Raw genomic sequence first — 14,873 nt, 5'->3', positions numbered from 1 at the left:
GGACAGGGCGGGTTTGGACAGCGTGAGGCCTCTGGCAGGTCTGAGGGCAGCTGAGCCGCTTCCTGGGTTTTCCGGAAACTCCTCCAGCCACTGCGGCTTGGCATCGGCTGTTTGGCCCGCACCAGGCAGGAATGGCGGGATATGTGCTGAAATGCCCAGGGGCTGTGCGGATGGCGGTCTGTGTGCCAGGAACACCCTCTGTACCTGCAGGACTAGATTTGGCACCTGGCTGACGCTGGGCCTGGGAGCACAGTGTGGTGCCCAGCAGGACGGGCTGCCCGGGCTTGGCCCCGGCGGCACAGCCGGCTGCAGATTCGGGGGCAGGTGGGGTCACTCCCTCTGCACCGCCCTGTGGATCCGGCACCCCCTGGCACGGTGGACAGGTGCCCCAGGTGTCCCTCAGCCGCAGCCAAGACCTTCCACGTTCACCCCTTTGCCATTTCCAGTTCCTCAGCTGCCCGGTCCCACTTTAACTGGAAGTAGGTTGGCACGGAGCTCACCAGCGCTCCCGGCCAGTGTCCTCACTGCCTACACCGCTGCCAACGCCCTCTGTTTGCCGGTCCCACCGAGGGAACCCAAACCGCACCACAGGGAGGGGGAGAAACACAGTAAAAATGAGGCGGATCCGGTGGGTCTTCACTCCGAGTCCTTGTCGATCCAGAGAGGCCCTTTCGTGGTGCCCGGGCTTGGCCTGGACAAGGACCGAGCATCGGGGCTGAGCCACCGGCCCAGCTGCCAGGGCCTCCTCTTTCCCAGGGCCCCCGACTCGCCAGAGACTCCAAAGACAACAGAGGGTTTGAGGCTGGAAAGTGTAGTTTGGGGGTTTTGTTCATGTTTTTGTAAACGGTAGACAAGTCCGCCTGCAAGTGGCTGGACGTGCACCTCTGCGACACCCTTTGTGGAAATTCTGAAAAGCTGGAGCAGGAATGACTTTTTTAAAAATAATCTTATTCCTAAAGAAAAATAGATTTAAACTGTATCTCTGTCCTCCTAAATCTGCTTAATAGTTGCTTCTCTTTTTCACCCCCATTCTTCACACCCCACTGCCCAGGTCGGAGTTCACCTTTCGACCATGTTCCTATCCGAGCCTCGCTCAGCAGAGAACGTGTTTCTGAACCTTTATTGTTTTAATCCTCGCCGGAGGATATTCTGTCAATTGATTTTTAGAGAGAGTGGAAGGGAGGGAGGAAGCAGGGAGTAGAGGAACGTTGATGTGCGAGAGACACATCGACTGGTTACCTCCCGCACGTGCCCGGACAGGGCTGGGGAGCAAACCTGCAACCCCAGGGGAAGATCTCAATAGCATATGCGGCAGCTTTCCAGGTGTGTCCGTCCAGCGTTGTGGTCTCCACTGATCGATTGGCGGCACCAGGGCAGGGGCCATTATCCAAAGCCGCTGGTCCTGACGCCAGCAGCGACGGGTTTTGCTGCTTCTCGGGGCCTGGAGCTGACATGGAGCTGCGGATTGTCCATTGCTAGGCACCTGGGCTTCCCACCCGTGACCTTCTGGACCCGGCCCAGCGTCCTTGCTCTGCTCGTGTCTCACTGCCGACAGCTGATGGACGTCACACTCCCTACGAGAGCGCCACCTCTGCCTGGGGCTGTGCAGTGATGCCCGCGAAGCTTAGCCACGGGATCTTAGGGGGCTGAGGGGGGCCGGGGGGCGGGGGAGGGAGAGCCCGGGGCTGAGCGTCTCTGAGTACAAGGAAGTTCCATCAGCTCATGTAACCTGGAGATGGAACTCTATCCACTCGAGAGGGAGAGGAGGGACCATTTCAATGGCTGAGGCACTTCCTCACACGCCTCACGCAGGACCAGGCTCCCCGAGTGATGCGAGAGGCACAGGTCTGATGGGCGGGCCTCGCCGTCCCACGCGGCGAGAACACCTCGTCGCACGTGGTTCTGGGGTTCAGAGACGCCTATTTGCCACCCAGCCTGGGCCTCCCAAGAGGCCAGCCGCTAGGGAGCGATCACGACCGTGAAAGGAATCGCGGAGCAGCCTCCGGAACGATGGGACCCAGGAGCTCGCATTCATTTCTCAGAGAAGCCTAGAAGCCAGCATCCTGAGCGCACGTCCCAGCGAGCTCAGCACAAAGGGGCTCTCGCTGGGGAGTGAGGGGCCGAGAGCACCATGGATGAGGGAGCAGTTTCAACAGATCCTCCTGGGGCAGCCACTGGGGAGGGGGGAGGGGGGCACGCTGGGCAGGACACCCCACAGAGGCCACCGGTTTCTGCTTCCGGGCATCCGAACGGAAGGAGCGCCAACCCCTGCCCACTCCGGGCATGTGTGACACTTGGCAGAGTTGTACAGATGAGTGGCATCCTGGAACCTGTTTCTTACATTAAAAAAAAACACTGTCGTTACCTGGCTCCGCCCCTGAAGACGCTGTGGTTCCCGCAGCCTGGACTTGAGTGGCATCAGGTTCTGTTGCATCTCAGAATCTCCGATGCCAGGCTGATTGACGCCCCCACTGTCTCCAGATGGGGAGCTGGGTGGACGAGGCTGTCTCCAGCGTATTTCATCGCCCCTCTCCCCCTCCCAGCTCCCCCCTACCCCCTCCCTGCCCCCTCCCAGCCCCCTCCCAGCCCCCTCCCAGCCCCCTCCCAGCCCCCTCCCTGCCCCCTCCAGCCCCCTCGGCTCCTTAGGTCCTTGTTGGGAGGAGGGATCTGCACACCAGACCCTCTGTGCTTTTTCCTCTAAACGCCAAACACCGCAGAACCAACACCTGCCATGTCCCTAACGTGCCCTGTGAACTGGCTGCAGGTGGAACCCAGACGGCTTCATTTTTCGTGGTGACGCACGCTGCCTCCCCCACCCCGCCTGCTTTCAAGAAACACCCTGTTCCTCCTTCCCCACCGCCTCCCAGCACAACATGGAAACAGGCACTTGGGCAGCAGCGCCCTTGCCCGGTCCCTGTAAACGCCGCGGAGAATGAAGCGCCGTCAGCAGTCCCCGCGAGCAGCGGCCACGCGCAGCCACCGCTGTAATTAGCGCGTCCTTCCTTTGTGCGCAGAATAGACACCAGAACGCCACCCCCGCGAGAGGCTTTGGCACGTGTCCTGCCACTCATTTTCGCAAACAATTCAGTGGGTCTTTAAAAAGTACCTCCAACAAGCAAAGAAAGGCCCGGAAAAAACAACAACAAAAACCCAGAATGACAATTCAGCCTTCAGTTCTAAAGGTACTTGAGAGCCGCTCTGGGGACTGGGGACGGGGAGGCCACACTCGATGACCCTTCAAGCCCAAGTTCAGATGGAGCGAGAGCCTGCTGTCCACGGGGCGGGCCGGGGAAACGCAGTCAGGACAAGTAAGCTTAATGCCCCGTGTTCCCTAGGCAGCAGCTGCATATGCCTCTGAGTGTCGCTTTTCCCATCTGCTTAATGGGCGCATTGATAGCCTGCATGTTCTCTCTCTCACTTGTAGTGAGGCTCCAAGGAGATCGGTAGGAAGAGTGAGTGCTTTGCAATCTATAGGATGGGGGTTGTGTTTTAGGGAGAGAGAAAGCGGTCCCAGTCCTAAGGCAAATCAAGGGACTAGCAGTGATGGCGAACCTTTTGAGCTCGGCGTGTCAGCATTTTGAAAAACCCTAACTCAACTCTGGTGCCGTGTCACATATAGAAATTTTTTGATATTTGCAACCATAGTACAACAAAGACTTATATTTTTGATATTTATTTTACATATTTAAATGCCATTTAACAAAGAAAAATCAACCCAAAAAATGAGTTCGGGTGTCACCTCTGACACACGTGTCATAGGTTCGCCATCACTGGACTAGCGGCCTCTCTGACCACACACCCTCCCCCACTGAGCATCATCCCCCGACACTGGCGACCCTGACACAGCCCGGGGGTCCCTAAAGTGACCCTGACGCAGCCCAGCACCCCACGGTCCAGCCGCAGGGGTCGGTGCCATCGCAGACACACCGTCTGGTGTGTTCCCTGAAGGAGAGCAAACGCCAAGTTCTGGAACTAAGATCCTGTTTCCCACCCGCGCCCCTCACGCTGCGGTGGCCCTGCCCCGCCCCCAGCTTCTCTCCCGCCTCCATCTCCCAGGCAAGGGGTCGGAAATGGGTCCGAATCTGCTAGCCTAGCCTTCTCTGCATCACCTCGGGGAGCCCACACCACCTCCCTGGGTCACTAGTCTGTACTGACCCCCTATGACCAGGCACCCAGCTACGAACACGACATACACGATCTCGTTGAATGTTATGCTGGGATCAATGTGATCCCCATCTGACCGGCAAGGAAACAGGCTTGGAAAGACATGTGCCTCACCCAGGACGACACAGCCAGAAAGTGAGGAGCTGGGCGAGAATGCCAAACTTCACGGCTGCTCTTAGCCAACATTCTCGCGGTAACCAATAGTAAGCGAAGAGAATAATAAAGGCAACGGACACAGTACAAGATACAGATGACGTGTTATGGAATTGTACACCTGAAACCTATTCATTTTATAAACCAATGTCACCCCAATAAATTCAATAAAAAGGAAAAAGAGAACTCTAAACAATCCGCATACTCAGTCATTTCAGTTGTAAGAAATAATTTTGAAATGTGTGTGTGGGGGGCGGGGGGGAGGTAACAAAGAAATTCTTTTACTGCTAAGATTCTGGGGAAAGCTGCAAATGAGGAAAAGTGGACCCCCCACACGCTCCTCTGCAGGCTCCAGGACCTGCACCTCCGGGTATGGCAAGGCAGCCTGTCCCTCCCTCCCCCACCCCCGCTCTTCTTAAAGCGGTGACAGCGGCGACATGTGGACCCAAAGCCACATCCTTGCAAAGCCAGCCTTCCTCTGGAGACCAAGAAGCAGTAAATTCTTTCCCTGGGAACATCCCCATCAAGCAGACATCTGTTACTCTTAGGCGATCCGTATGCCATAACAGTTTAAAAAACGGAGTTTAAATGCCTAAATAAGAAGAAAACAGTTTGCCCTCGTTGCAAAATAGCATGTAAACTGTGCTGAAATTAGCACAAGGGAAACATTTATCTTCCCGCGATAATCTTGAAACGGGCCGTTTTTGATGGTGTGTAATGATGTTTATTGGCATGAAAGATGGTCATGATATATTACTAAAGGGGGGGGGGGGGGATACTGGTTGCGAATAGAAAGCCAGACTTTTTTAAAGGAATATTGGACTCCAGCTCCCTGGCCGGGGCGAGGCCCCTTCTGCGTGTCTTGCAGAAGAAAAGGCGGCATGGGTGAAGACTGGCTGGGGGGCCGAGGGGGGGGGAGTTGGGGGGGGGTGTCCCTTCTCCCTGAGGGGATAGAGAACGAAGCCCATGTTTTAGCTGGAAAGGCCAAAGATTTGCCTGAGCAGAAATCTGGCCCAGCCTGGTAGAGTAAAAGATGGTGGGGTGTGGGGTCTAAAAGACTGTGAGCTGGCCCTAGCCAGTGTGGCTCAGTGGATAGAGTATTGGCAGGGTCCCGGGTTCAATTCCGGCCAAGGGCGTATGCCTGAATTGCAGTCTCGATCCCCAGTAGGGGGCGTGCAGGAGGCAGCTGATCAATGATTCTCTCTCATCATTGATGTTTCTATCTCTCTCTCCCTCTCCCTTCCTCTCTGAAATCAACAAATACATATATTTAAAAATAAACAAATAAAAGATGGGCGCTGGATGAAGATGGGGAGGGGTGTGGGGTGAGGAGGACTGACCAGCGAGGGGGCTGTCACGCCATCCCGGGAAGAGATGAAGGAGGCAGCCAGTCAGGGCCCAGGGCCGTGGAAACGGGGAAGCGGGATGCATTCGAGCTGGATTTGGGAGAAGAAACTAGAGGACTTACTCGTGGGTCAGACTTAGAGTGCAGGAAAGGAGAGACTCATGGCCACCTCCAGACGCCCCGCCCCGTGGCTTAGTGGGAAACGGGAGAAGAATCCTTCCCAGGTGCATGCAGCACCCTCAGCGTTCTAAGCGCTCAGAGAGGGCCCGGCCTACCAGACCCTCACCCAGAGGAGAAGAGGGACCCCCAGGTCTCTGTGTGAGCCACTTGGACTTGCAAAGCTTGCGGTGCCTGTGGGAATCCAAGAAGAGCACACCTGCTCTGCCCAAGGTTGGCTACCCCTGCCCCCAGCTGTGCATGAGGCTCCCTCCCCCTCCTGCCCAGGCACCAGCCCGATACAGCGGCGGTTCTCAACCTTCTGGCCCCTTAAATACCGTTCCTCACGTTGTGAGCCAACCAGAACATTATTCTCGTTGCTACTTCATCACTGTCATGTTGCTACTGTTATGAATCGTCATGTAAGTATCTGATCTGCGGGATGGTCTTAGGTGACCCCTGTGAAAGGGTCGTTCGACCGCCAAAGGGGTCGCAACCCACAGGTTGAGAACCGCTGCTCTATAGCGCTCACTGCATTGTCTGCAACTAACCTTGGGAAGAAATGGAAACGTCAGAACCCTGGCAGCTAATGGTTCCACAAGACCATTTAGCACTTAAGTAAATGCAAGTTCTAGAACATCCACAGCTGATGCGAGTAAACAGGACAGAGTGCCCGTCAGGACGGCGCTTGCCTTGCAGTGTGCAAAGCTTGTAAACAAAGCGTGCTCCAACCGCCAGAGCGGGGGCGGGGATCCCGGTTCGCAGGCTCTCGGCTCTGTCACACATGGAGGGACCTATGTCCTGGTTCACAAGCCATCGGGGGAAACTGCTCCGCTAAAGCCTCCATCCTCCGGAGTTGACGAAGACTGGCGTGAAAAGCTATCCCACAAGGGCAGCGCACGCGTTCTTGTGTTGCTGTTTTTAAAGAAATCACTGCCCCACCAGGGTCACTGTGAAGCTTAACATCCTGACACTCAGGGGAGAGACAGAAGGCCTAAGAGGGGATCCCAGCCAGCCAGCCAGCCCTGACCCAGCAGCTCCTCCCGGGGGCCACGCACCCTCTTGCTTGGAGCAGAGTTCTGGTAAAGACTGGCTCTCACCTCCTGACCAGCCAGCTGCTCCCGGGAGGCAAGGTTTCTGCCTCCTTTCATGGCCCACAGTCCTGTATTCTGTATTTGGCCTGGGATGTAGTAGGTGCTCATTAAATATCTGTTTTGTGAGCCAATGAGTACCTTTGCCAGAAGACCACTCCCTATTCACCCTAGCCCCAGGCTCCCCGGGGGCCCTGTCCAGACAAGGGGAGGGAGGGGAAGGGAGGGGGGACAGGAAGTTTGGATCTAGCCTCAGACTCTGCCTCTCACCAGCATGTGTCTGTGTGAGTCACGTCACTGGTGTTGGTCTTCCGGTCTCTGAAGTGGGAGAAATCACTGTCCTCGTACTTTCGGAGGTTTTGTGTGTGGGTGAGGTGATCCCTACCACGCCTCCTGCCATTGGGGGGGTGGGATGGTGCAGGGTTCTGGGGAGGACGCAGACCACAACTTGCACTCAGAAAGCCTGGCAGGTGCCCTAACTGGTTTGGCTCAGTGGATAGAGCATCGGCCTGCGGACTGAAGGGTCCCAGGTTCAATCCTGGTCAAGGACACATGCCTAGGTTGTAGGCTCGATTCCCAGTGGGGCGCCTGCAGGAGGCAGCCAATCAAGGATTCTCTCTCATCATTGATGTTTCCATCTCTCTCTTCCTCTCCCTTCCTTTCTGAAATCAATGCAAATATATTGAAAAGAAAGAAAGCCAGGCAGGTCAGCAGAGTGGCCTGGGAGGTGTAATTAATGACTGCAAAGCCACAGAGGACAATGTCACCCAGGCCATGCTCTCATATCTGGGAACAGGAGCTCAGGGTGCACACGACGGAGCTAGCAGATAACATAAATATGCCAGTGGCCTGGTATGAGGCAATAGGGAATGGTGGGGCCTGTGGCTAACTGGAGATTACACTCATGCTCTACCTGAGGCATCTGCATTGAAAGATTGAAAACACATGCCCCATCAAAGGCACCCATGACCTGCAGGGGAGAGTTTGAGACCCTGCGGACTGTTGTACCAGGCATGTCTCATTTTCCTGATGCCTTGGCACCTGGGGCCTCGCTGACAATGGAGGGACCACGCCTCCCAGGGCCAGCTAATTCCTAGAGATAGTCCACAGCTGGAGCACACCTTCCATAAGCAAAGCAGCCACTGCAGGGCTCAGCTCCCAGCTGCCTCCCTTAGGCCCTCGCACCCTGGGCTGCCTGCCCTCGTCACCAGGGCCAGGTACGCGGGGCCACGGACCCAGGAACAGGTGCCAGACAACTAGGGACAGCCCCTGTGCCCAGAGCCCACGGAAACTATTCAAGCCGACCAATCCTAAGCCTGCTCGCCGGTGTGCCTTCCTGTGGAAACCACAGCAAAGCCTCTTGCCCACACCTTCCGCCCGCTCCCTCTGCCTCCGGAGGGGCCTGGTACTTCCCCACGTGACCCGGCATGGCCCCCTCCCCTTGGGAACTGTAACAAACCCCCTTCCCAATGGCAGTCGCCCCCGGATCCATGGCCTCCCCGGGCCTGACCACTAGTAAGACCTCCACTTGAATCACCTGTGGGCTGCACGGGGGCATCAAGTCTCAGGGCCGTTCTTGCCCTTGTCTTGCCCTTGACTCCCCTTGACTCCCGGCACCTGACAGCGTTTAACCCTAACCAATAAAGGGACGGTGGACGGGCCTGGGGAGCGTGAAAGCTGGGGAGAGCACGTGTCCGCTGCATGGAGTCCCTAGCTTCAGCCTCCCAGCTGCAGCGGCCTTAGGAAGCTGGGTTCTGGGCCGGGCTCCGTCTGATTGGCGCATAGGGAGGCGGCCAGGCAGGTGCCGGCGGGGACGTGGCCGAGCGCAGGCTGGGAGGAGGCAGCTGTGTTACACGATGCGGCTCCCCTCCTGCTGGCAGTGGGCTTCCCAGGCCGCCCCTAAGCGAGAGGCCCTGCTCTCGGGGGACAGTCGCGGGCGGACTGTGTCCTCCACCCGGACCGCCACCTCCAAGGGTCTCTGACCCCAGTGGGGAAAGAGTGAAGCCAGAAAGAGGCCCCAGCCCACTCGTGGGCACAGGCTCTCCACGGGCAGCACCCGGCAGGTTGCTCAGCTCCACGGACCCCGAAATGACCCTCTGTCTGCACTGGCAGCGGCGGGCCCGGAGCTGTGCATGTCCTGGCTGGTGAACTCAAAGTTGAACTAGAGAACCTTTATTCTTAAAAATGCATCCGTCTGCCCTGGCCAGCGTGGCTCAGGGGTTGAGCATCGACCTATGAACCAGGAGGTCACGGTTGGATTCCTGGTCAGGGCACATGCCCGGGTTGCGGGCTCAGTCCCCAGTGAGGGGCGTGCAGGAGGCAGCCAATCAGTGATTCTCTCTCATCATTGATGTTTCTCTCTCCCTTCCTCTCTGAAATCAATAAAAATATATATAATAAAATAAAATGCATCAATCTGCCCCAGCCAGTGTGGCTGTTGGTTGGGAGTCGTCCCAGGCACGGAAAGCTTGCCGGTTCGAACCCGGCACATGTGGGGTTTCAGACTCAGTCCCCTGTAGGCGGCGTGCCTGGGGGCAGCTGATCAACGTTTAACATCGATGTTTCTCTCTGTCCTTTCCTCTCCCTAAAAATCAATAGAAATAATTGTAAAAAAAAGACATTTAGGTAGCGTTCCTTAGAAAGTAGTTTTTTTGTAAATAAAATGCATCAGTCTGCTCTGCTTGAAGGACTGAATTTCTCGGATGCCAGGGCCCTTGGGGGTCCTTCTCAGGTGGAGAGGCCAGACTAAGGAGAAGCCCCCTGGCGGGGGGGGGAGGGGGTCCAGCCCGGGCAGTTCCTGCTGGACGCTCAGCTGGTGACCGAGTTCTCAGCAGCGAATGGCCCCCAGGCCACCCTCCCCCAGGCTGGACACGCAAGGGACTATACCACAGGTCACCCTGTGGGAGGGTCATTCGTCGGGACACTGTGAACCGCTTCACCCAGAACAGAACCAGCTCACGCCATTGCCCCCCTGTAATTACTGAACTCACCCCTTCCCTCTCTGAAGCGTCCTGGTTTAACTGGAAAGCTCTACAGTCACCCTCAGCGCCAGGCAATTTGCAAGTGAATGGGACGTGGAAAGGCTCACGGCAACAGGGTCAGCAACAGGGTCTGCCTGCTCGGTTTGCACAAACCGGAGTGCGAGGCTCGGCAAACAGGCCGGAGAAGGTCTGCAGGCGCAGGCGGCAGGGAGAACTAGCAGGAGGGACCTGGGCTCATGGGCTTAGCTCCAAAGGGGGCGCGACCCAGGCTGGCGGGGTCAGCCTGGGCCGAGCTGGACTTCCCTCGAAAGAAGACTTTCAGAGACGGCATTTCTGCCTCCTGGCTGAAGATTCGAGCCCGGAGTCCAGCAAAGGGTGGGGGCAGAGCAGGAAGGAGGGCGGTGCGTCCCCGACGGGCTACGGGAGACAGGGAATGTGCACGCCTTCCATCATTGGCACAGGCCGGGCGGCACGGTCCCACTCAGCGCCACCCCCCATTGCCGGGGGGACCCCGAGCGACTTCCCATTCGTCTTTCTTTCTTCCTCGAGATCGTATTTGTATCAGGATGAACTATTTATGTTGCATGAAATGTCACAGACTGTGGGCGAAACCAGGACAGACCCCACACAAGGAAAAGCTCCTGGTGATGCTCCCCCACAGCTCCCCGAACCTGCAGGGGCTGAGCTCGCCCGAGAGAAGTATTTAACCCAAAAGTTGCCGGACAGACAGCACCCCCCCCCCCATGGCCTGAGTTTGTGAGGTCCACTCCCACAGAGGCAGGGCAAAGACTTGAAAGCTAAGAGGTGGCTGGACGTGTCGCCTGGCGGCCTCGCCTGACGTTTAATCAAACTGTAAAATGCTCAGTGTCCAGTGTTTAAGGACTCCTTCCACCCGTGTGTTTGTGAACTTAAACTTCAAAGCAACATGTGTGTTCTCTATGTAAGATTAGCCATCATGCAAAACTGACTGGTCAAGCAGTTAATAAAATACACGTATCCCATGGACGGGTTTTGTACATTTCAGTCCTTGCAGATAACAAAGCAATTCTTAACCCTGCATGGTCCCGAGTTCCTTGGCGCCAGGGAGCTGCCAGTGCCGACCGCTGCGGGGGGGGGGGGGGGGGGGGGGGGGGGCTCATGTGTTATAAGTTCTCGACGCTCTTTTCGCTGCCGTCTGCGTGTCGGGCGGCTCCTCCTCCTCCTCCTCGGTTCGCTTGTGCTTTAAAAACAAGTCAGACTTCAAGAAGCGGCTGTAGCTGTCGTACTTCATGAGGTTGAAGATCTAAGGGGAAAGGGAAAAGACGGCTGAAGGCTGAGGCGGGCCAGGCCATGACTCACCCTAGCAAATATTTATTAAACGCCGCTCACGCGCCAGGGAACGCAGATCCGTGCGAGACACACACGGGCAGCTACAGCCGGTCCTGTGCTGGACGATTCTGGTCGCCGTGAAATAACCTCAGAGGAACAGAACAGCTTGGGCGGGGGGGAGGGGTGTGGTCACATGAACAAGCCCCTCTCTGTTTTCCACGGAAGTCTAGTGCACGCAGCACTGATTCACAGCCTTGTGGCGAGAGGTCCTTTAAGAAGCTCCACTTTATGTGGAAAAATGACACACAGGGACTAGAGATGGAGGAACAGGAACTGTTCCTGTAGAGACGGTGCTGGGGTGCAGGCCAGAGGAGGCCAACATCGTCAGAGGCACAGAAGCCTGGCATCTAAGAACTCAAACAAGCCCCTCGTTATGCCAGGAAGCAACAGGGGGCTCATTCAATCCGGGCAGAGGGGCCAGAGCACAGCCTACGAGAGGGAGGCTTCAGCCACAGGCCTGATGGAAGGGCCAGCGGTCTGGAACGGCGCTGGCTGCCAGGCGGGGTTGCCAGGCGGGTGCTAACACCCGGACGTCTTTTACATCTGCCCTTTCCCTCCAGGCACACGAGCTATTTTGTAAATTAAAGGTCTGATGGAGTCTGCTGGGGATGGGAGACCTGGAACCTTCGGCCTTTGCACGTTCATGCCCCCCTTCACCGCCCCCACTCCAACCACAGGGGGTCCACCTAAACCATGTGCTATCGGCAAAGCCAACAACCCAGGACGATTTAGGATTTTGGGTTTCTTTCGACTCTTAAACTCCTGCCTGCCCTTCCCTGAGCAACCTTCCCGCCTGCCCATGTCTCCAGCGGCTCCGAAAGGCCATGCCTCCCAGAAACCTGTTGTGTAGCAATCTTGTCTCCTAGACCCACTGCTGAGGTTTAGAGACTGTATTCATTAAAAATAATAATGCCCCCCCAAATAATAATAATAATAATGCCTAGCCAGTTTGGCTCAGTAAATAGAGGGTTGGTCTGGGAACTGAAGGGACCCAGGTTTGATTCTGGTCCAGGGCACATGCCCAGGTTGTGGGCTTGATCCCCAGTAGGGGGCGTGCGGGAGGCAGCCGATCAATGATTCTTTCTCATCATTGATGTTTCTCTCTCTCTCTCCTTCTCCCTTCCTCTCTGAAATCAATAAAAATATATTTAAAATAACAATTCCCAGAAAATACTAAAATCGCACCCAGGGGTAAGACGGGGGATGAGGAGTTATCACCCCGTGGCCTCCCACGAACGTGCCGAGCAGACGTTACCGTCCCAACCACCGGCCTGGCCCGGCCCTGCAGGCCTGAGGGCCCCCACGGGAACTCTGAGATGCCCACCGAGTTCCAAGTGTGGACCGGGTGCTCGGAGAGGGACTGAGGAAGCCAGCTCCCGAGGCCCCTGCCGGCACCCAGCCTGCGCCCCTCCCACACCGGGTCCGTGGCAGGCGGGACCCCCCACTGCCTGCAGGATGCGGTTCGACCCCACGTCTGTCTGAAGTCGGTGCGCGTGGGAGTGGAGCATCCTGTTTGCCTGTCGTGGCTCTGAGGCTCACACTTCAAAGAGAAGAGAAAAGGCAGGGGCTGGAGGCACCCAGAGCCGGGGGCGGCGGGGAGGGCGGGCGAGGGGGCGGCTCAGCAGAGGGGAGGCTCAGGCACTGCTCAGTGGCTGGCAGACGCTTTCTGCCTCCAGGAGAGCCCAAGAGACCCAGGCTCCCTCAGCCAGCGCCAGGGCAGGGGCTGGGAGCTCTGTACCACGAGCGTAACAGCCACACCACCGGGGGCAGGTGTGATGCCCGGGAAGTCCCACAGGCTGGGCTTCCATCCAGGACCCTGGCCTGCCTCCTGGTGTAGCTCCTGGCGCTGCAGTCCCTGGGGGGCAGCGACAGCCCTGAGGCCGGACAGATGTGGAAAAGAAGAGACGTCACTCCCAGTGGCCGCATTTTCTGAGGCTGTGAGCTGCCTGGTATCCCTGCACGGGCCTCAATGGCACGGCCACAGGCCCTCCTGGCACTGGCCTCGGAGCACATGGCCATGGGGCGCTCCGACCACACGGCCCATTGAGGGTGGTGCTCCGCAAAGACGGCTTACAGGAGAGAGAGCGCACCCAACAGTCTCTCCCAGGAACGTGTAGCCAGCTGCGGCCCCAGCAGCCACCAGGGCAAATGGCGTGAGTGCGGCCCAATAAATACCCACCCGGCGAACGAGCAGAAGCCGCCCAACACGCAGAGGCTGGCGAAGTGCATCGGGTGGTGCCTTCCAACCGGGCACCGGGCAGCATGATGCTCATGTGATCTCACCAAAGCCCCGTGAGAACCCGGATGACACAGGGGGAGGAACAGGGGGAGCACACAGGGGCTGGTGTGCTCATCTGCTCTGCGGCCGTGACGAGTCCCACAGACGGGGGGATGGGGGTGGGAAGGTGTTCAACAACAGGGATGTCTTTCCTCGCAGTTCTGCAGGCTGGAAGTCCAAGGTCGGTTCTCCTGAGTCCTCGCTCTCTGGCTTGTAGACGGCTGTCTTCCCGCCCCCGCCCCCCTTCCCGTGTCCTCTGTGTGCGTCTGTGTCCTAATCTCCTCTACTTGTAAGGACATCAGTTGACCTGGCTTGGAGCCCACCCCCAATGGCCTCGTTTCACCTTAAATTCCTCTTTGGAGACCCTCGCTCCAAACACAGTCACATTCTGAGGTACCTGGGCTTGGGACGTCAACATATGCATCGGGGAGCGGGGAGGGGGAGCATAATTCATTCCACAGCAGTGAGCACGAGACCAGAGGATGCAACCCTGGCAGTCCAGCCCTGGAGGCCTCACTCCTCACCACTAGGCTGCACTGTCCCCCACACGGCGGACCAACAGGAAGTCTGTAAAGAGTTTAGCATGGAAAAGTAGATGTGAACGTTCAACAACTGGACACTAAATTTTTAAAATGCACTAGAAATAAACACAACGATCCCAAATATGCTCTTTACGAGTGTTTGTGAATACTTTGCAAAGTACGTGATTAGCTAACCACTGCTGTACACCTGAAACTGATATAAAATAACATGGAATGCAAACTGTAATGAAAAATAACTTTTATAAAAAAGGTTTGTGTACAAAGGAAATAAATATCTTCAAAGGTCAGTGTCCTGGATTAAACGGTGTCCCCCCAAATCCTGTCCACCTGGAACTTCAGAATGTGACCTGACTTGGGAACAGGGTGGGTTGAGGATGCCGAGATGACAGCCTGGATTTAGGGAGGAGAGGACAGACACACGCAGAGGGAAGAAGGCCCCGGAAGACAGAGGCAGAGGCCGGAGTGACGCAGCTACGAGCCAAGGAACGCCAGCAGCCACCAGAAACTAGGAAGAGGCAGGAAAGGAGTCTCCCCGCCCGGCTGGCGTGGCGCAGGGGTTGAGCATCGACCTGTGAACCAGGAGGTCACGGTTCGATTCCCGGTCAGGGCACATGCCTGGGTTGTGGGCTCAGTCCCCAGTGTGGGGGTGCAGGAGGCAGCCGATCAACGATTCTCTCTCATCATTGATGTTTCTGTCTCTCTCCCTCTCCCTTCCTCTCTGAAATCAAAAAAAATATATTTTTTAAAAATAAAAACATTTTTTTTTTCTAAAAAGGAGTTTTCCCTAGAGCCTTC

General features: G+C 56.8%; 1 protein-coding gene across 4 annotated transcripts in view; it reads right to left on the bottom strand.

Annotated features, from left to right (window-relative positions):
- Window positions 1-10,699: 10,699 nt before the first annotated feature.
- Window positions 10,700-14,873, bottom strand: part of RGS10 (regulator of G protein signaling 10) — a 33,132-nt gene continuing 28,958 nt past the window's right edge. For all 4 annotated transcript variants that reach the window (XM_036335798.1, XM_036335802.1, XM_036335799.1 and 1 more), the window contains one exon: window positions 10,700-11,172. In XM_036335798.1, the coding sequence (XP_036191691.1) occupies window positions 11,026-11,172 (147 nt within the window). In that variant the 3' untranslated portion in view covers window positions 10,700-11,025. The remainder of the gene's footprint in view (window positions 11,173-14,873) is intronic.

This window comes from Myotis myotis, unplaced genomic scaffold, assembly GCF_014108235.1.
Source record: "Myotis myotis isolate mMyoMyo1 unplaced genomic scaffold, mMyoMyo1.p scaffold_m19_p_15, whole genome shotgun sequence".
NCBI classification, from domain to species: domain Eukaryota; kingdom Metazoa; phylum Chordata; class Mammalia; order Chiroptera; family Vespertilionidae; genus Myotis; species Myotis myotis.
The sequence above is the reverse complement of the archived record's forward strand: the minus strand, read 5'-3'. Positions and strand labels throughout refer to the sequence as shown.